Source organism: Synchiropus splendidus, chromosome 14 (assembly GCF_027744825.2).
Source record: "Synchiropus splendidus isolate RoL2022-P1 chromosome 14, RoL_Sspl_1.0, whole genome shotgun sequence".
Taxonomy (NCBI): Eukaryota; Metazoa; Chordata; class Actinopteri; order Syngnathiformes; family Callionymidae; genus Synchiropus; species Synchiropus splendidus.
In genome coordinates, this window is record NC_071347.1 from 14,741,669 (window position 1) to 14,760,091 (window position 18,423).

The 18,423-nt window shown below is 43.5% G+C and overlaps 2 protein-coding genes across 12 annotated transcripts in view; both read left to right on the forward strand.

Moving 5' to 3' along the window:
- The window catches only part of mef2aa (myocyte enhancer factor 2aa), a 66,607-nt gene extending 53,523 nt beyond the window's left edge, over positions 1 to 13,084 (forward strand). For 4 of the 8 annotated variants that reach the window (XM_053886678.1, XM_053886677.1, XM_053886680.1 and 1 more), the window contains 5 exons: positions 2,728 to 2,912; positions 5,840 to 5,863; positions 8,332 to 8,461; positions 8,571 to 8,694; positions 9,653 to 13,084. In XM_053886678.1, the coding sequence (XP_053742653.1) occupies positions 2,728 to 2,912; positions 5,840 to 5,863; positions 8,332 to 8,461; positions 8,571 to 8,694; positions 9,653 to 9,980 (791 nt within the window). In that variant the 3' untranslated portion in view covers positions 9,981 to 13,084. The remainder of the gene's footprint in view (positions 1 to 2,727; positions 2,913 to 5,839; positions 5,864 to 8,331; positions 8,462 to 8,570; positions 8,695 to 9,652) is intronic. The other 4 variants (XM_053886679.1, XM_053886683.1, XM_053886682.1 and 1 more) reach the window with 2 other exon arrangements.
- A 365-nt stretch (positions 13,085 to 13,449) lies between these two features.
- The window catches only part of mctp2a (multiple C2 domains, transmembrane 2a), a 45,909-nt gene continuing 40,935 nt past the window's right edge, over positions 13,450 to 18,423 (forward strand). For 2 of the 4 annotated variants that reach the window (XM_053885221.1, XM_053885224.1), the window contains exons 1-2: positions 15,634 to 15,835; positions 15,971 to 16,965. In XM_053885221.1, the coding sequence (XP_053741196.1) occupies positions 15,982 to 16,965 (984 nt within the window). In that variant the 5' untranslated portion in view covers positions 15,634 to 15,835; positions 15,971 to 15,981. Of the gene's footprint in view, positions 13,596 to 15,626; positions 15,836 to 15,970; positions 16,966 to 18,423 lie in introns of those variants that run through there. The other 2 variants (XM_053885222.1, XM_053885223.1) reach the window with 2 other exon arrangements.

Genomic DNA, 18,423 nt, shown 5'->3' on the forward strand with positions numbered 1-18,423 from the left:
ATAATTGTTTTGACTGAATGTTGATTGATCGTGGAAAAAGACTGAAGCAGGCTGATGGAAAATTGAATTTTCAAGAACTGACTATTCTGTTCAACCCAGCAGAACCTTATCCAAAGTGGCTAGCTTTTTAAATTGTATTTTTGTATCCTTGGAAGAAAATGGCTTCCCTCTGAATTCACCTGGTTTCCATTGTAAGAACAAGCCTGGACCCGCACGTCTTGTTGACTTATTTTTGTGTGACACAACAATAGCTGAGTCTATTTTTGGAATGCTGTGTATTTTAAAGTCCTTGGCTCACTACAATTAATTTTTCCACTCTTTTATTGTGACATTGTTTGGTCCTGCACTGGCTCCAGGAAAAAAAAAAACCTGGCCATTGCTTGTGATAAACAGTAGAGTTGTATCGCCACCGCCCTTTTCTGAGAGATGAAGTTGAGGTGGCCCCTTGTCAGGATGACTCCTGGCTGCCACTGTAGTGAGTTGCTCCAGGCAGGCGCTCTGCTTTGACTGCTGCCCCTGCGACCATAAAGACAACTTAAAGATTGCATCAGATTTGCTGCCTGTGGGTCTGCGTTATTTGAACAGTGATCTCTTTCTCACCGAACGACATCCTGTTAATTCTGACCCTCACACTCCTCGCCCAGCGGCCGCCATGTTCTTGCAGCAGACACTTCTGGTGCGATCAAAGCCGGAGCCGATCGCTTCTCATACGCACTGTTGATTCAGCTGCCAGATACTATTGTGGGCTTCATAACTGTTTATTTGACCGAGAATTGTTGGTGTCCTTATCTGCAGTCGGAGGGTCTATTGTTCTATTATGTTGTCGCTGTGGAGCCCACTCACAGCGAACACACTTTATTTTTTCGCTGGGTTACTCTCCACACAATGGAGAAGTCAGCGTCTCGCTGAAGTGCTACCGATCTCTCGACGCAGGGTCTGGTATTCACCTTCGGTCTTGACTGGATTTTGACTCGTGATTTATTCAGAAGTAGATTAGAAAGGTAGAATTATATAAAGTTGACTCTGTTTGAAATGAAAGTGATTTCGTAACTAGCCACATGTCTGATTTTGTACTGTGCACGGGTCTAGAACCTTATGCAATCTCTCTGCAGACCTTCACATGAGTCATCTGTTGTCTGGCGAATAGATTTGGATCTAAGAACTGTTTATGAAACCAAATTTTGTCACATTTCTCTGTAACAAGAGAAGTACAACCGGTCACGTTGGGGTCCTGACATTATGTTTACAATTATATAACTAAACAGTCGTCACACTTGGTGACCACAGATTAGCTACACTACTCTATGTTCCATTTGTGCTCAGACACTCAAGACTTCCTAGGACGAGCATCTGTTCGACACGGTGCACTGTAATGAAGCTCAGATATGGAAAATCTTAATAGATTATTTGTTTTGTATTTCTCTAGACACACTGTAGTGATGCCATCTGTTAGTGTGTGGAGTGTTTTTCAAGTACTTACGGTAAGCTCCTTGTCGTATTGTGGTTGTTTTCCACTGGTTGATAGATGAGCCATACACAGTAGTGTCCTGGGCTCACGTGAGAATTGTCAGTCCCGTGGTACTTCGCGAGTTGACTCCGGATGCTAGCTCACCCGCCCGAAGTGGCACTGGCTAAGTACTGGAAAACAAGACCGGAAAAGTTGATACCCACTGTCGCTTCCTGAGCCCTGATGCTGCCTTTGTGATAAGTGTCATAATGAATCGGCTGACGCTCGACCTCCAATATGAAAGACTTGTCATCCAGGTCAGAAGCGCTCTGAGAAGGCTTTATGAGTCACGGTAGCTGGCTATGATGCACTGTTTACGCTGCTCTTTCTCAATAATGTGCTCCTAACACCTGTACACATAGTGTTTCCAATGAAGTTTTCACCACCTGATTTACAATCTGAACAATCCTTTCCCCTCCAACTTGATGCTGAGGTTACTGGGAGAGCCTGAAAAATAGCCTGTTAACAGCAGTGAATATTCATAACTCAAGTTTGCTTTTTTTGGTTTATATTAGTGTTACTTTTTAAAGCGGATCTACACATGTAAATTATTTTGCTAGTGTTGTTAATTTGCATAATTTAGAATTAGAGTAACCAAAAGGAAACAAAATTCAACATTGAAAACACAAGTACAAGTACTGTGTGTTTGCACAAGTGATACAAAGCATCTGTCAGTCTCCAAAAACAGCGACTTTTTAAAAAAAGGCCATTTCCCCATTCAGCCTGCTTTATTTTATATCCTATTTTGAGTTAATTTAAAAAAACTGGTGAATCCGTTTTGTATCAATATCCTAAATGATGCAGATCTCAATATAATAACTCCAGAGTCTTGTTTTCCCTCTTCGTAAGTGGAAACACCTACAGACTTTTATCGTTCTTATTCAGCGATAATAGCTTCTTGTTTTGTCTTCTGACTAGTCACGGTACATTTGTCCTGAAACTGCTCCTTTATCCCGAGATGGTTTAGTTTGATGTCATCATTCCCAATAAAAATAAAAGGCTCATCAATTTTGAAATGGACATTTTATTTTTGTAAATGTGCAGGATAATTATCCGACTCTATTAAAACTTCCCAGAGGGTTGAAAACACTTAGCGTGACGTGCAGCGGCAGGCAAGAAAACAACAGTGTGTGTGAGGCGCTCGCCTGATGACTGCGAGCCTTGTCAGTCACAGTCTGTGGGTTGATAATGTGTTTTTTCGTCGCTGTGCTCCTCTGTAGGGAACGGTTTCGTTAACCCCCGGGGCTCGCCGGGACTCCTCAGCACGCCCAGTGGCAACGGGCTGGGTAAAGTCATGCCCACCAAGTCCCCGCCGCCCCCTGGAGGCAGCATGGGAATGGGGAGCCGCAAGCCAGAGCTAAGGGTCGTCATCCCGCCATCCAGCAAAGGAATGATGCCCCCGCTGGTGAGTATTGCCGCACACAAACCCAGCCAGCGCCAGGATGCTTGATCTTCACACGCCGCAGGGCAGATGTGAGAAATGTTTGTACTTTATTTCTCCAAGTCTTTGCCCTAACTTGTTTCTGACGTCACCGCGCCGATGCTGGTGTGATAGGGCTTGTCGCCTCACCAGCTTTCCACTGCTTCCTCCAACGTCTGCGTTTCTGAGAAATGTGGACCAGCCAGTCTGGAAAGAGATTTTTTAAAATCAGTATAGATATGATCTACAATCAACCCATCGAGTGATATTTTTGACTTGGCCTCGTCCTATATAGATTTTAGACCTTTAAATAGACTCCAGTTTGTTTCAGCCAAAGGTCTTGGGTTATGCAAATTTTGTTCAAGTTGTGGATGACGAAAGCTGAATCCCGGATGTGCTGGAACAACTTGTTTAATGTTCTCTTTCATAGATATCTGATCCACCCATGTTTGTCACAATAACTTCACTAACAATTAATTTTTGAAGGATCACAACAAGGTGCTGTATTTAGTTAGTGACTTTTAGTCAATGTAGTCTGGAGATGAAGGATGCAAAGGCCATTATGGATGATAAAGATACTTTGAAAGGGCATCAAAAACAACTTGATTTTAAGGAAAGTAAGTATTTCACGAGCCAGAGAAAAACAGGAAATGAGAAAAGCAGCTCTTTTCTTTTGAAATGCAAGCTCATTAGCGACAGGCTCTTCTCTTCTTTTAACTTTTTTAACGTCTACCCTTTCTTGATGGCTTTTTTCTCAAGCGCTTTTTTCTTCTACCGTTAATTGCTTTTTATGGAAACATTCTTGTTCTTTGCGATATGAAGTGGTTATGTCTGTTTTTTAATTTAGCGTTCAATTTCCTCTCCTCAAATCTGGGTCATGGTGGCAGCAGTCAAAGTAAAGAGCCCCAGACTTACTGGCACAAATCCTCCTCCAGCTCTTAATACTGCAGTGTTTCCAGGTCAACAAAGAGACTTTGCATGTCCTGAATCTGCCCCTGAGCCACCTCTTAGGTGGAAGCATTTCATGAAAGATACGTTCTGAGGCCATCTCTTCTGGCTCCTTCCTGCTCTGAGTCTCTCCTTGATGGCCAAGCTTCTCACTGTATCTCTGTGGGAGAGTCCAGACACCTTGCAGTCTTGCTTTTTTGATCGCTACCCAAACATTGTGACCGTCAGATGGTGTCGGAATTGACTAATACTCTTGAGCTCCGGCAGCCCTCGTGCCTGAAGATACCGCACGCCTCCATCCATGTATCGCCCCCTCCATCCTTCCTTCACTGGCTCCACCGAGCCAAGGCCTTGTTTTCTGTCCATTGTGTAGAGCTGAGAATGAGGACCATCTCCAGGTAGCAAAGCAAACATCGGAAGACTGAATTAAGAAGAAGAATGAAGAACAAAAACACTGAGAACAACAGAATTGAGTCAGAGGAGCAAGGAACGTGATATTAAATATAGTGCAAGATAAGAAGCTGGAGCTGAGAAAGTCTGGTCTGGCTGGCTGTTGCTGGTGGTGAACACAGAGAGCAGGAAGTGTTGGTGTTTAGTAAACACATCCAGCTGTTGTTTTATCAACTCACTGTTTCCAAACCAACGACGGAGAACAAGTGAAGCGCTGCAGGTTCCGGGGGGAGGAGGGAGGGTTCAGCTCTTGTCACAGGATTTCGGCCTCCGTCAGGTCTGCAGACAGCTCGTCATTAGGCCGTAATGGTATTAAATTAATCACATCTCGGTGTGACAGAGTGTAGATGAAGGCTTAATCAGCGGCCCAGGGTGTGAGCCAGATAATATCTGCTCGCCCTTGTCGTGTCTTCCTGCCGCCATTGATTGAGTGGGGTATTAAGAGGAGCCGGGCCTGGTCACAATGTGGGAAGATGAGCACGGCAGAGTTAAAACATTGGGGACTGAGGAGTGAAGAAACGTTAGCTTTCATGATTCTCCTTGTTTTACTGGTTAAGAATCCAGATTTGCATTGTGACATGTTTCAAACTGGGACTCATGAAACCCCAGGAGGAGACATGGCTGCCCCCTGCTGTAGCTAAGTAGAATTGCAATGTTAAAGACGACCTCGCTGGTCTCTTTGAATGAGCTAAATACACATTTGATGCTCTTCTGTTAACCCGTTGTTACTGATACAATCAGTTGAGAATTTTTATCTTTTTAATTTTTATCGATCGTAGATTATTGTCTTTCATTCAGTTTTTGTTTGATTGGATCAAAAAAGTACTTCTTGTTATACTTTCGTGTTTCACTCTCTCAGAAGCTTTCTGTCCATTTCTTCATCATGTATTTATGATAATATTTGTCTGAATTTATCACTCAAATTACTGTTTATTTGGTAAGTGTTTCAATAATTATGACGAATAAATCTAAAACAGTTTCGATATAATTCCATTTATATAGTTTACTTTTTAGTATATTCTGAAATATGAAATAATAACATATTGATGATTAAAATACATATGCATGTAATTATTATTTAATAATGTCATTTGTTATGTATTTCATCTAAAATCGTTTAGATTTTTTAACTTTTTGACATAAAAAAATCAAAATTTTGTTAAATTTTTTCAAATTTTCCTCACATTATTTCACAATCTGATAATGTAACACTGTTTAGAACGTACATAGCAGCACATATTTTTACTTTATAAATGTAAGTTGCATCTTTATAAATATATTTATAGATTGAAGTCACTCAAAATATGTTGAAGAATTTACCTTCTTTCTTCTTCTTTCGTACTGCACCTCCACTGCAGTCTCACATGGACCAAAAAGACTTGGTCTTAGAGATGAATCTGAAAGGCCTGGAGGCAGAAGTCTCCAGGTTTTTCTTATTAATGGCGCTGTTAACGCGACTCGGCTTTCTTCTCTTCTGTAACTCTGCCTCTCTTCTTGTCTTCTGCTGAGGGCAGTCGGAGGAGGAGGAATTGGATTTGGTGAGTTCTGACAAATGCCTGAGCAAATGGCTGCAAAATGAACGTGCATCCAGTAAATCACGCGTGAGGCTAAAGACGGCACTCAAACGGGAGGTCGGCCCGTTGCACTGCCACGAGTGATAGATAGAAGCGAGTGGGCTTTGTCACGATGCATGTTTGGGATTCACCTTCTGTGTTAACAGCGAGTGGAAAGCGTGCACGTTTGAGTGTGAGTGTGAGAATTAATCACCCCACCTAACTTTTGTTAGCCCACAGCTTAAGAAATGCTCGTTTGAAGACAGACATCGGTAGCGATGTGCGTGTGGAAAACCTGGTTTATCAAATGCGGTTTACGTTAGTCCTCGCTGTTCATCATTTGACATTAGGTGAGGTGCCATGTCTTTTTTGCTGATGAACATTCCATCCAACCAGGAAACATAATTGAAGGTTGGTTTGACATTTCCAGAGATATATTTTCTTCCACTGATCTCTTACTCTTACTCTTACTGAGGCTATCCAAACTCTGGACATGGCCTTTGGCAACGCAGTAGTAGAGGGATGTCAAACCCAAGGCCAAGGGCCCACTGCTGACCCATGACACAGGGGATTGAATGTCAGTGTCCAGCTGATGAAGTGACCCTCCAATACACGTGCAGAAAGCCCCATTATGTACTGCAACCATTGAAGCTTCTAACATTCAGGACTCAAAATTTGTGAGGAGAGTAAATAAAGACATCATTTTGTCCTGCATTGTAAGCTCTCTTGACTGTCAAGTTAGTTTGGGGAAATTCTTACATTTATTTTGCTGGTTGGCGAAGAAGGAACTGTGGTTTTTGAGTCCCACTGTGTGTCAGCCCAGTAAGTACTTTTGTTTATAAGAAGGTCGTGGAAAAGGGAGCTGGATGAGCCAGTCATAATGTAAGTGGTGATATTGATCGCATTGATCGTACAATATCAACTGAAGCTAGCGTAGCGTGGACAACATTGTTTAAATTGATGTTTATTCAATTCAACGGGGAAGCAAAATGTGCTTTACTTTGAGTCACTTACACATGCTGCTATACGTGTTTTAAACTTGGAAGTGAACGAAAATAACCATTAAAGGAAGTCCGCCCCCCTCATGATGCCATCAGTTTGTTTTTGCTTGGTTGTGCGCTTTCTAAGATGACAGTGATAGAGAAGCAACAGGAAGCTCCAAAGGAAACTGTGATGCGTTTGAGTGGCTTGTGTTGTAGCAGTTTTGCCATAGAAGTCCGTTAAATTTCAACGAGCGGCACATGATGACATCATGGTGACTGATGTCAGCGTGTGAGACACTTGGTGAGGTCATCTGGCAGGAGGCGGGTGGAACAATGTGAGGAAGCCAGCGACTACATCATGATGCAATTGGACTTCAAACTCCTGGCAGCTGTGGCCACGTTTGATACCTTCTATTGTTCTTCACAACGTCTGCGTTTCATTAGCGGCGATGAAGTGCGCGTGAGCGCGGCACTCGCTGAAAAACGACCAGCGAAGAAGCCGATCGCTCTTGTTTTGTACTCACTTGCTTTTTTTTAATGCTCTTAGTTCGGATGGTTTTAAGTCCCTGGAAGTCTTTTCTGGTGCAACTTTTGATCCCTTGCCGCTCAATAACTCGATTACATACTGAGGCCTGTCATTTGAAGCCCAGTGTATTGAGTTTTGTGCTGGGAGAAAGTGAATTCAAGTGTGGAAAGCAACAAATCATTATTTAATTGTGCCGTTCATGAAATCAGACCTTGCTATTGTGAGGCATCAGAGCTGTGCCAGTGTTCTCCACTCTCTCTTTTATTATATATATTTCATTTTGTTGTATTTTATTCAATTTAAGAAATGTTCCTTTAAATGTGCCACACCTTTTTTTACTTTACTCTTCTCGGTTGTCTAATAATAATGAAAACAGTGACTATTTTTTTAAATGTTATTTATGTAATAGTATTTGGATTTTTATATTTTATTTTATTTTATTGTGGTTTGTTTTTGTAATGGTGTTACAATTCTTATTATTGCAATGATGACTAAAATAAATAAAAATAATACAATGCTAGCAACACAATGGATTTTTTCTGAACTATTTTGAAATATTTCTTTTAAAAAATGGTAAACAAAATCATACAAACTTGAATTTTATAGGTTTGTGAATTTCCCTGTGAATTTCAAACTCTAAATCGAAAACATGGAGAAGAAACAAGGCGCAAGTTTAGGTTTCTAATTTTGTAATATGATAACAGAGGAACTTGTGTTTTGCAAAGTTGTGGTATTAAGAGCAAGTCTTCTGTCTCCTAATCAAATCCAAACAATCGTGGTTTTTCTGTTAACTGTCAACTGCTTGCCTTCTCGGAATATTTGACCTACACTTCCCCCTGCTGGCAGATGTCTATACTGCACGCACCGTCCGCTTTGTTAACACACTTGACTCGCTGTTTTCCAATCAATGTGCGCATGTGACCCCCTGTTTTTGTGTTTCACAGAACACCCAGAGGATAAGCAGCTCCCAGTCCTCGCAGCCGCTGGCCACTCCAGTGGTGTCTGTCACCACCCCCAGTTTACCGCCGCAGGGCCTGGTCTACTCCGGCATGCCCACCTCCTACAATCCTGCTGGTGAGTCTGGCCCCGCTCCCCTTTTAGACCCCAAACAACTGCTGGAGCTGCGTGTGTGTGTTGCTGCCGCCGTCATGTGCGAGCTTTCTCACCGCTTCTGTTTTCGCAGAGTACTCCCTGAGCAGCGCCGAACTCTCCTCCCTGCAGGGCTTCAGCTCTCCCGGGCTCTCGCTGGGCTCCATGTCAGCATGGCAACAGCATCAACTGGGCCAGGCAGCTCTCAATTCTTTGGTGTGAGTAGCACACTTCCCCAAACAAAAGCACACTCTGAACACCCTCGTGTGAATGCAACACCCACTCTGCTCAGTGATATGGTGCTGAATCACACATCCACATATTCCTGCCGGCCCACATCCCCGCGGCTCACATGTGGTGTTTCTTTACACTCCGAACGCTGTTGTCCAGCGAAACACAATATGGAGCCTTCCTATATTCGGCTGCGCTGCAGAGATATGGGTGTGACTTCTCTCTGAAAACTGCGTTGTTGGTCGCCGAACACTTTTAAGGTTCAACTTGTGTGTGCCAAGATGTCGAGGCCAAGGAAAGACCTTAGGGAATTAAGTATTGGGGTAGAGATACGACAATCTGGTCTCTTCTATAAGTCGGTTACATAGTGATGTTAATGTGTAATGCATTGGATTGGTCCCATCCTGAGGTTCTACTGTGTTTATCGGTTCGGAATTCTTTCTACAAATCGTACGGATACGGACCAAACAGAGCGGTACCACTGGAAAGCGTCGGGGGCAGTGTTGCTGTTACTACCCGATTCGTAACTCTAATGAGGCAGAAAGAAAACATGACAATGTCCTCCTGTCGCGACAAATTTCACGGCGTCACCTCCTACGACTCTTCAGTGCAAGTACATTATCAATACTTCTTCCACAGGAGTTTGCTTTTGTCATGATCTTTTGACTCTGGGCACCTCGCCCTGGTGGAAATATTGGTGAACAGCAATACCAACGTGAAGAACGTATGGAAGTGCATGATCAGTGACGGTAACGTTTGAAACGGACAGGCACAGTTTTGTACATAAGGGGAGCATAAATGGGGCTTTAGGGGTTCAGGTCACCATGACCGTAGCGGACAGAGATCTTAAGGCGTTGACGTGAGAGACCTCGGAGGCCCAAAGTTTCAGGAGGATTCGGGTTGCACACCAGTTGGATTCCTAACTTTGTCCTGTTTCCTTCACAGTGGGGGGGGTCACCTACCTCAAGGTCCCAACCTCTCCATCAGCACCAACCAGAGCATCAACATCAAGTCCGAGCCCATATCCCCCCCTCGGGAGCGCGTCACCCCCTCCGGCTTTGCCGCTCAGCCGCAGCAGGGATCCAGCCGCCAGGAAGTCCTGGGACGTTCTCCCGCCGACAGCCTCAGCTCCTCCTGTAGCTCTTACGACGGCAGCGATCGAGAAGACCACCGGCCGGACTTCCACTCCCCGCTCGGGCTGGGAAGACCCCCGGCCGGGTCGGAGGAAAGAGAGAGCCCATCGGTCAAGCGCCTGCGCATGGACTCCTGGTGACATAAAGAGCCCGAAACAAACCTCCAGTCACCAGCCAGTCAGGGAGGGGGGAGCGGTGGGACATGGAGAATAGAGAGAGAGAGAGCGGGGGTCCTTAGAGAGGTCACACGTTATTGAGGTCAAACTTAAATTCTGAAGCAGGAGGCGTCAGGTACTCGGGTGATGTCTGCAGAACAAAGATGCTCAGTGGAAGATTTTGGATGGTTGCTGTTACAGTCAAAGACATTTACATGTAGTCGCTGTTGTGCTCGCAAACAAATCACACGTTGTGTTGCTTCACCGCTCCGTCGAACACACCCCAGTCTGAAGTGAGATTTAGCAATAGATCACATGCAGACGTTGTTTTCGGGTTGATGGTGACTGCAACAACGACACACTGCTCATTGGCAAACGTGCAATTCGACAACCTCAGCAGCTCCTCTGTGATTGAAGCCAAAGCTGTTTGTGTTTCTGTGCAGCTGCCATCGTTTCCTCTCATCCTTTCGCCGCGTGTGTCTCCAGAGTTGTCTCAAATCCGATCTTTGAATCTAAAGCCATGAACACTTGTTTGTACATTTGAGCCAAACCGCTATTGTGTGTGTGTGTGTGTGTGTGTGTGGTGTAAATAGCGACTTAACTACAGAAATATAAAAGGCTGGGGGGCGCACTCCCTCACGGTCCCGCGCCCTCTCACAACAGAAAAGTCTATTTTTGTGGCTGCCGGCCAGGTTTACACGTGCAGAAGCTCCAAATGTTTTCGCCGCCACCACCCCTGAATTTGTGTTTTTCCCTAGCGAGTTTGTTCTCCAGACATTACGAGACGAAAAGGGTGAACACACTGCCATCGTTCAATCGACCTTTCACCTCTCCTGCTAGCACCGGCGGTAGCTAATGTCACATGACTCCAACTGCCGTTCGGTGAAACTCGTTTCTACAGTTCTAAATTCAGCCTCCATCTTAAAAGCTACGTTCACAATAGCACGTTGCAAACTTCTATGAATCATACATGAGTACAATGATGTCAGATTCCAGAGCCAGTGTGATGAAACCCTGAGTTTTTAACACCACATTGCTTATTTATTCTGTTTATACAGAGTTCCTCTGTTCTTCTTTGGTAGTAATTCAGTTTCCAGGCCCCATTGAAGGAAGCTAGGTGTTTTGTTGTTAAAGGCTTTAAATTCAGTTGTTCAATTATTGATTTATTAAGAAGTTAAATAAACATAGAAGGACAATCATATGGAACATAGTTTTATTTAAGTGATAAATTATGATCATTTCTAGAGGTAAGTAAAATTGTGATTTGAGCATTCTAAGAAAGGCTAAGCCTCCGGAATTTTGGAAACACACGAAGAAAAACATTGATTATGATGACAAAAATGCAAATTAATTTACTTAATTTGAAAAAATTGAAGTTGAAAGAATTGCAAATATTAAACAGAAACTGTGATCGAGATGGTAAAAGGGTTGAGTAAATGCTGAAGCAAAAGGGGTGAATTTTCCCATGAGTTGATGTGACTGGGTTAAAATTTTTGATGGCAATGGTTAAATTATCACAAATTTGAATCTCAGAATGCCTAAAAAATATAATAAAAATGTGTCTCAATAACTAGAATTATTAATTGTAAATTAAAAATTTAAAAATACATTAAAAAAATAACTAACATTAAAAAGATGAAAGAATTTGGAGGTTAAATACAAAATAATAAAATAACATGGATGAAAACAATAATGTTAAACTGAGAAATAGAATTAAAAATTCCCCTGAAGAGGACTATAAGTTTTATTTACACTGAAAAAAACAACAGTAATTGAGTTCATTGGAAGTCTATTTGAGGAAGCAGGCAAATGCCTTCATGTTTCCATTGAGAGGCAAAAGAGGCGGGGCGTCCATAAAGAAGTAGGCTGCATATTTATCATTTTACAAAGTGCTGCTGGATATCACGCGAGCTTGCTGGTGCACTGGTTAAACCCTGTTGTGAACGTAGCTGCCAAGTCAAACTGCTGTCGACCATTTAAGGATCCCAAACCCGTCGTTGCTGTTGAGCGCGCGAGGAGTGCGAGAGGAGAGTCACTTTCTTTTAGTCTCAGTCATCACAGAAGCAAATCATTCAGCAGGACATAATCTCAATGCTGGATTGCACATTAACGTGAGATCTTTGCTGTAGGAGAGAGGTCTCACTCCCCATTCGCCGCGTCCTCTTTCTGTCCTCGTCATCCCAGCCCACGACAATCTATGCAGTTTCTACCCCAATTCTAACACGATGATGTCATAGCAGCCCTGCTGGGGTTGCTGAAAAAAACTGAGCTGTAATTATGATTTGGATTTCAGAGGGCAATCAACATCCTTCACTGGACACAGCAGGTGGAAATAGCAATAACTAAAGTCGACAACAAAACGTGCCTGCCGGAGCTCGGCAGCATCACCTCATAGTTTAGCACATGACGACATATCAGGGAGTTTTGTAGTTCTCTACCTATATGCACAGTTAGGAAATGCCTTATCCCAAAGAAAGATAACATCGAGCATCATTTCACTCCGAGTCGGACGCGGCGAATGTGTGGTGACACTCTCTTGGTCCAGGAGCAGATGAATGTGAAAAGGAGAAGGGCGAACCTTTGTCGTGGACTTTCTTCACTTTGCTGTGCAAGAGTACACTGCTTTGCTTCGTGGCTTTTATAAACATGTGTTTGGTAAGTGTTTGTAGTTGATAGTTCACTTAAGTAATTAAAAAAAGAAAAAAGAAGCTGTTTTCGGTTTGAACGTTCGGACCGTTTGGCGGCATAAGCTGGACTTTGTTGCCAAGAATGAAATTATTTGAATTTAAGTTAAATCTTCATTTTATTTCCCTTGAATGTGTTATTTTATTTTCATTCTACGATAAATATCCAAGTGAACTTTGTATTAAAGGATTAAGATACTATGCTAGATATTGTTGTACAAAATTTGTATTCTTCAGAAAAGTACAGATATTGGCTTTTAAATGTGTAATTAAGTTTTCTCTCTCTTATTCTGTATAAAATGAAGTAAACGACTCTTGCATAGAATTTGTTCTCCTGTGAAGTCCCAAACAGTAGGAACTGTCAACTTTATTAAACACATCAGTGTATAACCAACCTCAGCTCATCGTCTTGTTTCTTCCTTTCCTCATTAAGCACCTACACGTTTGAAATGTGTGGCAATATTAAGGATAATGCTGCTTTAATTTATACAAATCAAAGATCAAAATAATTCAAATATATGAATATTCTGCAGTTGAATTGTTTGATGACAAGTATAAAGGTCTAGTCACGTAAAGTATGAAAAATAAACAATTTAAATGAGTTTCAATCAACACGTTTCGTGGCGTTTTATTCCAACTGTCACTAAAGTGAACTCAAAATATCGATAAATTCACCTTGCTGTAATTCTAGTTACTCTCCAGCAGGTGTCACTGTGATTAAACGAGTGCAAGCCGGGGACGCCAATCAAAGCCAGCGAGTTCACTCTGAAGTGTCGTTGGCGTTGTGTCACTTTTGTTTTTGCGTCGAAATTAACATGATAAATAAAGCGCAGTTTCATGTGAGACCCACGTTTGTCACCAGTCTCTCTCAGACGTGACGCGATATTTGCCACAGCTCTGTAGAAAGTTGTTAAAGGTGAGTTCATTTATAGCTATAATTTACATTAAAATGTTTACATTCACCCAGTCACGCTGTAAAACCATTAGACAAAGCAGCCGTGCTTTGTGTGGGGGTTTATGAAACGTGAAGCTGACCACGCGTGTTTTACACAAGCTATGATGCCGCACATTAGTGACGCAAACGCATCCAAAACAACAGAAAATCGCCACGTTCTTGCCTCCTTCGCTATGAAAACTGGAGCTCGTTCTCGTATGTCGTCAGACTGCAGTGGTTAGTACCTGCCGGACCATGTATTTGTGACCTCATTGTAGCAGAACTTTCAAGAAAGAATCTTACATTTTACATATAAGACTACACGCAGCAGTTCACTTTTATTAAAATGTCCATTTGTTACATATAGCATTATACCGTAGATTGAATATGATATTTTGACATTTTTTAAACATCAATGCAGAGAATTAAAGGTCCCCCAATAATCTACACATTACGGTGCCCATTATGTCTCATTTAAATATTTATTGTTCATCTGTGAAAGTGTTTGTTGAATTGTTTTTAATTTAATATTCAAAAGGAGCCTCATCATTTTCAATGAAATCTGAACCAGGCTGATGCTGGTTGACGACCATTGGAAATCAACCTTTTATATGCTGAAATACTGCCATCTGGTGGTTGAAGGTGGTGCATTGCGGTGCCTTTTGAAACCTTGAACTCTCTGATTTAGTCCCCATGAGTTTGACTGCAGTCGTAAATCACTTTGACAGACTGAACCAAAAAGGGGGCGCCGTGTGTGGCAGAGGTTATTGTAGCCACCTCCTAGCAAGAAGGTAGCAGGCCTCAGTCCATTCTGTTAGGAGTTTCTATGTATGTTTGAGTGGGTTTGCGCCAGGCACTCTGGTTTCCTCCCCCAGTCCAAGAACAAACAGAGGTTGGGGGATGGAGTACTCTAAATCATCTGCGACCCCCATTTGGGAATAAGCAGTCGAAGATGAATGAATGAACGGGGTTCCTTCTGTCATCTTGAGGATGACCCCTGAACAGATGGTACGAGCACGTCACCCTCCAACCTTGAATCATTGCTTGAAGCCCACCCCTGCGCCCGGGTCGGCAGTACGTACGGGTATTCCTTCTATAGACAAGTGGAGAGACTGCTACTTCATATTTGGTCTCGTCCATACCTCCACCCAGCTGTGCCTGTGTAGACCATCCAAGCAGCCTGTGAGGTTGTTTGAGTTGTGTTTAGGGGGCGACAGGCCACCTGCCATCTGGGTTTGTACATTTCAGATCTCCCTCTGTCCAGCTTTTCAAACAGGAGCCAAGTCGGGGTGCTCTCATGTGGGCTTCATCCCTGTAAACCACGAGCAAATATTGAACCAGAATCGGTCCAGACTCAAACGCATCTGTTGTCATAGTCTCTACCGCCGGGCCTGGCACCACTGTCAACACCGGCGTTTCTGTTGCTGTAGCTCCTCTGTGTGCGAAGGAAACTTTGGTTTAAAGCCGGCAAACACAAATGCTCACTCTCGGTGCGCGTCGGCTAAACCGTGTCCCACTGTAAACAAACACGCGACTGCATGTGAGGACGGGAGTTTGGTTCGACAACTCAGCCGCTGAATGCCAGATCGGCGCTGGAGATCAGTGAGCAGATATCAGTGTTTCATATGTCCTCCTCTTGTCGTGATAATTTTGGGATGGTCCAGGACAAATAGGAAGTCGAATTGTACTGTAGAATTAGTGTAGATTACATATTGTTGCTTCTCCTCTTCAAATTTCCTTCAAGCCTTTTTAAATGGGCTGAAAGCTTTTAAATAAGCGGCGAGTAAACCGACAGGGCTGCTGCCGTTTCACTCAGTCATTTGGTGACTTAAGACATTTGTCATCCAATTGTCTCGCCTGTCCCTGCTGAGTGTTACTATATTATGTAGCTCAATTTAGCTCGTGCTCAGTTTGGGCAGGACTCTTGTGGCATTCTCTCATAGTCATAGAAACTCAGCTGGTGGGACAGGTTTAGCTGGTTTCACCCAGTTCAGAGACACTCATTTGACCAATGACTAGTCGTCGAGGAGGGAAGTGCTCCAACGGCATGTTGTGCTCGAGCGCTTCATCATAGTTGCAATGGTTCGTTGGCCTCTGTGAATAAACTACTGCGCTCTGTGGAGTCCACTTTTTGATTCTTCAAAGCTGGCAAGGTAACTCATTTAACTTTGAGGAAATATCAGCCAAACACTAACAGCTGTCATTGAAAAGCGCTAGTTGAGGTAAGTTTACATTAGCTTGTATCTTTTTTACACAGCAAATGATGTTGATGTGTGGTTCATATTTATATGAAGAATATATTGTTTGGAAGTTCCGTTGGAATCTATTTTAAGTCAAAGTTGCTTTTCTTTCTAAAGGTTATCTGAAGATGGATGTCAAGAAGAAGAACTTCTTTGACAACCTTCGCTTGAAAGCCAAACTGATCAATCTTAAGAAACCCGGTAAAAAGCCGCCTGCTAAACAAGGCAAGCGACTTGCGTACCGCCGCAGCATCTCAGTGCCGGACCTCCGATTTGTCCAAGGGGAAGAACTTTCCGCGGAAAGCATCTTGACAAGTGCTGGCCCGGATGGTGGAGGAATTGGGTTTTCACCTGGAATAAGTGATTCTGACTCAGTTGGGAGCTACACAGTTCCCGATGGTCCGCTTTTTGCCGATAAGCTGACGGTTCCTGTGCCCCGACCCAGAACCAGAGTCTCTCCAGACTACAGTGCGGTGAACCGGATAAGTGCACCTGTGGAGACCTTGGCTGTGTACGATGAAGTTGATGAGATGGTCAGAAACATGGAGGCGAAGGGGAACTTTAATCCAGAAGCCATGTACGCACAAGTTGACAAGATACACAAAAACAAGCCGCCGCAGTTTACCTTTGACATGGCGTCACCTACGTGGAAATCCTTTGAGTCCGGTGGTCATTCAAGCTCACCAAAACCTGTTGTGAAAAGCAGCAGTCTGACTGGTGCTCTCCCAGAGAACCAGGCATCAGAGAGAATCATGTCTGTTGCGGCAGTGTTGGCGAGAGCGCACTCATTCGGAGATCAAGTGAACCTATACGAGGATCTCAAGTCTGCTCGCCCTGGGAAAGGGACTCCGCCGGCGATCAGAGAAAACGCTTCTGGTGAGAGGATGTCTCTCAATCTAGATAACGTGGGCTCACCTTTAGAGAGTGGAGATCATATCTCTGCCGATTCTGCCTGCGACACTCCGAGCGAGGAACAAGTCAACGTGCCCTGGACAGACTCAGAAGGACTGGACCAGGAGCTCTTCTCTCCACAGATGATGAAAGAGCTCCTTGCAGAAGATCATCTTCATGAACTAGGCCAGGCGGAGGATGGTCCAGAGGAGGCGGTGGAGGTTTGTAGCTTGTTGCTTTTCTAATAGCAAGTGCGGCCTCCGTGAAAAATAGAGCAGGAGACTTGAGAGTTGAAGTATGTGTCTCGAGCGTGTCCGTATGTAACCCTCTGTGGCGGCAAGCATGCGAGCGCTACAGGGAAGAGAATAAAGCGAGATTAGTTACAGAACATATTTGTTTTCTACTCGCCTCTGTGTGTGTGCGCGCTTGTCACGCATATTTGGAGCGTTTGCACACAAGTGCTGGGCACTACGACAAAAGCAATAACCCCATTGTTGTCAATTGGAATCTCAATTTGTTGCCGTTGACTTGGATCATAGCTCATCCAATCATACACCGGCCTTTAATTGGGTGGTGAGGACTGGAGTCTGTCCCAGCTACTTGGGGTTTGAGGGACACTGTGGACACACACTGATGCTCTTTAGAGGTTGGTGTCACATTCGCACAAGAGGTCAAGCTTACAAACACAGAGTCGCAGGCTGAACATCCTTTTTTATTGATACTATTGTTTGATGGGGAAAAGTCACTTAAAGAATTTGATGTTCATGGAAGGTGCCTTTAAGATAAGGCATACACTGCGGAGTCATCCGCAGAAGCTCTATGTCCGCCTGTCATCAAAAACACAATTTTAACTTTTACCTGCATCAGTTTTTAGGAATTTTCCAGAAGAATTCTTGACGTTAGTAATCTCCACCTGGTGGCCTGTCAAAGTGACAGACCTTGAACCTTGACTTCTTGGTGATCTGTCAGGGTTTGTGTCTACATGCAAACCAACATGTCGCTCCGCCACGGCTTAAATGAAAGCCGCGCCATCAGAAAAATCATCTCTTTTTAATGATGAAATCTCACGTGATCAATTGTAGTAAAAAGTGGAAACATCATCCACATCGTGCAGGTGGACATGAACATGTTATTCATGGAAAGATCCTGATAAAAACATGTTAATGACTGAAGTTAGTGGCTTGGAACTGAAGTTGCATGTGCGAAGGCAGACCGTGGAGGATGGTTTGGAATGGAGACAGATTGACTTCTCATGATTAAAAACTAGCGTTCTTACTGTCTTCAACTTACTAAATGAGAAAACCTTCCCCTCTGGTTCTCTATCGCCTCTTGATGCTGCGTTCTGCACCATTCCATTTTTTTTTTCTTTTTTGTGGAGGAAGTTTGGTGGGTCTCACTCCGCCACAGTTTCTGGTGGAAACCTTGTATTTTGACTTGAACAATACCCATTTTTTGTCCTAAAATGAGCCAGATTTGCCCATGAGTTTGGAGTCACCAAAGCCAGCACAGCGAGAGCAGTCAAACTTCACTCTGAAACAACCTTGGATTTGCACCAGACACTCTCATCTGCGGGCAGCGTTCAATGTCCAAGTAACTGCCAGGATCTCCACTCTGTAGTTTAATTCAGATTTGTGATATAGTGGCAATTTTGTCCTGATAAACCTGTGAAACAAGTTTAA